This window comes from Capsicum annuum, unplaced genomic scaffold (genome assembly GCF_002878395.1).
Source record: "Capsicum annuum cultivar UCD-10X-F1 unplaced genomic scaffold, UCD10Xv1.1 ctg79669, whole genome shotgun sequence".
NCBI classification, from domain to species: Eukaryota; Viridiplantae; Streptophyta; class Magnoliopsida; order Solanales; family Solanaceae; genus Capsicum; species Capsicum annuum.
Window position 1 is genome coordinate 1 of NW_025890268.1, and position 3,823 is coordinate 3,823.

General features: G+C 27.3%; 1 protein-coding gene across 1 annotated transcript; it reads left to right on the forward strand.

Moving 5' to 3' along the window:
- Nucleotides 1-6: 6 nt before the first annotated feature.
- On the forward strand, nt 7-3,823 carry LOC124895080 (cellulose synthase-like protein G3; the record flags this gene model as incomplete). The annotated part of the gene is given in 3 exon segments (XM_047405545.1): nt 7-102; nt 3,431-3,583; nt 3,776-3,823. Coding segments are annotated over 2 exon segments (186 nt in total), but the record flags the coding sequence as incomplete, so codon positions are not given.

The following is a 3,823-nucleotide window of genomic DNA, read 5'->3' on the forward strand; positions in this document are numbered from 1 at the left end:
TATTGGTTGCCTTTTTGTAGGGAAAATAATATAATTGAAAGGTGTCCACATGCATATTTCAGTTCTACTTACACAGAAAATTCTGAGACACAGAAAATTAAGGTATGTAATTTTTTTTTTTCATACTTTTTAAATTTTATTTTCAGTTGTTTTAATCTGTTTTCCATCAGAAATGCTAAAGGTTTGGCATAGGAGTTTTTTGGTGAATTTATATGCAATTAGACAGAGCGTCTGGCGGCCTTCTATTAAAAATAAAATAAAATTTTTCCAACGTGAATTTAGGGGTGTTCATGGTTTGGTTTTTAATCAAATCGAACCGCGATCCAAGCCAAACCGATTAAAAAAACTGATATTTGGTTAGGTTTGGTTTGGCTTGATTTTGAATTTTAAAAAATCGATACTAATTTGGTTTGGTTTGATTTTACTCTAAAATAACCGACAAAATAACCAAACCAAACCGAACCGATATATATCTATATATATTATAATTATTTATATATTATTCATAAATACACTCTAAATATTTGTTACATTTTATATTTTAATCATGATTTTACTTTAGTCGTAACACATTCAGTCATATATCTTCATCCAATTGACAGTACCTTATGAGATTCTAAATGAATTTCTCATTTTGAATAACAAATGATACTAATTGTGAAAATAATATCTTGTTGTATATTAAATTTTACAACTGAGATTCATTAGATTATAAACAATCACTAATTCTAACTTTTTTTTTGAACTTTATTGAGTAAGAAGTTTATGTGTTCATCTTTTGGAGGTTTTTAATATCATTTTGTTAAATAATTTTTTTAATATTTTCTTAGAAGTGTTCATATGGTGTTGTCATGGCTTTGCTGAAGTATAACACTCAGTTGACATCATAGTTTCAAGGTTGATATACAACACTCGGTTAACATCTCATATGTAATTAGATTGGATTTGTTTTTTAAATTTTCAATTTTTATCATTAGCTAAAGTTATAAATCTAACCAAACCGAACTAAACCGACAAGAACCAAACTGATGGTTATTTTTTTATTTGATTTGGTTTGGTTTTAGAAATTTTAAAACCGACTGAATTGATTTAGTTATGATTTTAATCAATAATCGATCCAAACCGACCCATGAACACCCCTACGTGAATTAATACAGACAAAGAGAGATAGGACCTTATCTTATCAATTCTAATGAAGTAACAATCTATATAGACCGTTCTATACACTGAAATATTGGACCTGAAAAACAAAGCAAAAGATCTGTTTCTATAACAAATTAAACCATCAATGTATTTAAGTGTTTGACTAATTATTTAGTTGATTTTTAATATTACAAAATCATGATTATGTTATTCACAAATATTATCCTGTATGTGTTGGGTCCTTCCAAATATACATCACTGTAGAGTCGAAATTGGGAATTTTATGCAAATTTAATATATATGTATGAAAAATAATTTTTGACCTATATATTCCTTATAATTCTTCAAACACATAGTATTTTCTCTCTAAAAAAAAATGACCTACTTTTTTTTTTAGTTTTTTTAGTTTGTTTCAAAAAAAATTTAATTTCAACTTTTCATATGACATATTTAAGACCACAAAGATCAAAGGATATGCTTTTGATATATTTGAAACAACTTTAATTTATTACCAAAAGATTCAATTTTTATTTTTATTTTTTTAAACTCTATGTCAAGTTAAAAGATTCTTTTTCGATTAATGGTGTTCGATTAATGTTCGATTAGCCACCCTAAACCTAAAACTATACGTCGCCGCTACACCACTATATCACTGTGACATAATGATATTTGTAAGAGTTCGAGCAACATAGTAGAAGATAATATTGAATTTTTGTTTAAAATAAATTAATAATTAATTAGTATATGTTTTTTTTTTATGAAAAGGTGTGTTTTTGATAAGATATGTCTTTTAGTTGAAGAAGTATCTCTTAGATTAAAGGGTGTGTCCTTTCATTATTTGGTTTTCACTATTTCTATGTATATCTTGCCTCTTGAGATTTCAACATGTCTTTTGTGAACAATGTTTCTACAAATCGAGAACTTTTCTTTATAACTTTCTTCATTATTTGCTTAGTGCATAATTCAATAGGTTTGTCATATCCATTAAATGTATTTGTGTCTAATCCCATAGCAATCTCGCAGGGGAGAGGAACAAATATCATTTTTAGGAAAATATTATTTCAAGCCTCAAATTTTGTATTGTTATTCATATTATCAAGTCTTCATCTTTACATTCTTCTTCGATCATTTTATTTATGTATTCATGAAACATATTTTCCAATAAATAACTCCACATGATTCAAGATTTGGTACTGTTATTTCTGCAAGCATGTGTGGTGTACATTTAACTGAATGTATTCCTTTACCTAAAATAAAAAAAAAACTGAATGTATTGGCAGTGATAGGGATATAGATAGCCATATATGGACTATCAATTAGAGTATTATATTATAGATTTAATAAATCTAGCTAAATTTATTTATTAAATATTTTTGAATAGTCGTAGTCTACAACAATGATTGAAGGGACATAGAGGCCCCGGACGAACGATTTTATTGACCATTACAAATGTTATGTCAGTTTATATTTTTTATTTTTTAAGAGTCGATTTAAGGACATAAAGGCTAAGGACGTTAGTTTCTGTGTCTCAACTTATATATGTGACATTTTTTGTTTTTCAAGAGTCCATTGAAGGATATAGAGGTCCGATATGAACGAATTATAGTCCGGCCATTACAAATGTTATGTCAGTTATATGATCTTTTCTAAGGACGTTATTGAAGTTAATTAGATATATTCGATCTCTTAATTATGTTTACAGTTAGAACTTATATATTATCAGATGTTTAAAAGATTACGCAATCAAAGTTATAAACTTTGAATCTCAAATAACAAAAAGTGTCATGTACATAAGAAAATACATGCATCTTTATAGAACTATTTTCTACTTTTTAAATATAATTGCTGATAGCTTGATAGCCCTTTCTCCCAAATTATTTTTCATTTTTCGCTCCTTGATTCAAATTATGTGAATTTAACTAATATTCTAAAATATACTTTGATTATGTAGATGATTTTTTTTTTTACAATTTATATATTTTTCATATTAATATCTCGATTTTAATTCTAAGACGGGTAATTAATTAAATTACTTGGGTCCTACGTAAGTTGTGTTGAAAGGAGATTCAGTAATCTATATATTTAAAAAAAACATAATTAATCTCTTTCTTCATATTTACATGATATAATTTTCGGAAAAAAACAGATATAGACTAAATGTCTTTCTTTTTCTTGCCTATGTAGTGATCATATAAATAATTCTAATTTCGGCAAATTTAATTTGCACTTTTCCCACCCCACACCTTAACCAAAGTGTGAATCCTATTTAATTATATTATATGTGCAGTTGACGTACGAAAGCATGAAGACAAGGATAGAAAATGTGATGGAGAGGGGAAAAGTTGATGAAGATTATATCAACAACGACGAAGAGCTTCAAGCATTTACAAAATTTTGGACTGCTGGATTCACTCGTCCTAATCATCCTTCTATTATTCAGGTTTATCATAACAACTTATCATTTGGTTCAACTAACTTGTAAATATTGTCATTTTGAACCTAATGTTGCATGACTTTAAAGCGTATTACTAAATCTTTATTAGGTTTATTTTCATATATATAAATATTTCTAGTATTTTCTGATTTGATATTTTCCTAGTAATGTCGCACTTTAACAAATTGCTTGATGTAGGTTTTGCTAGAAAGTGGGAAAGACAAAGACATGACAGGTCATGGGATG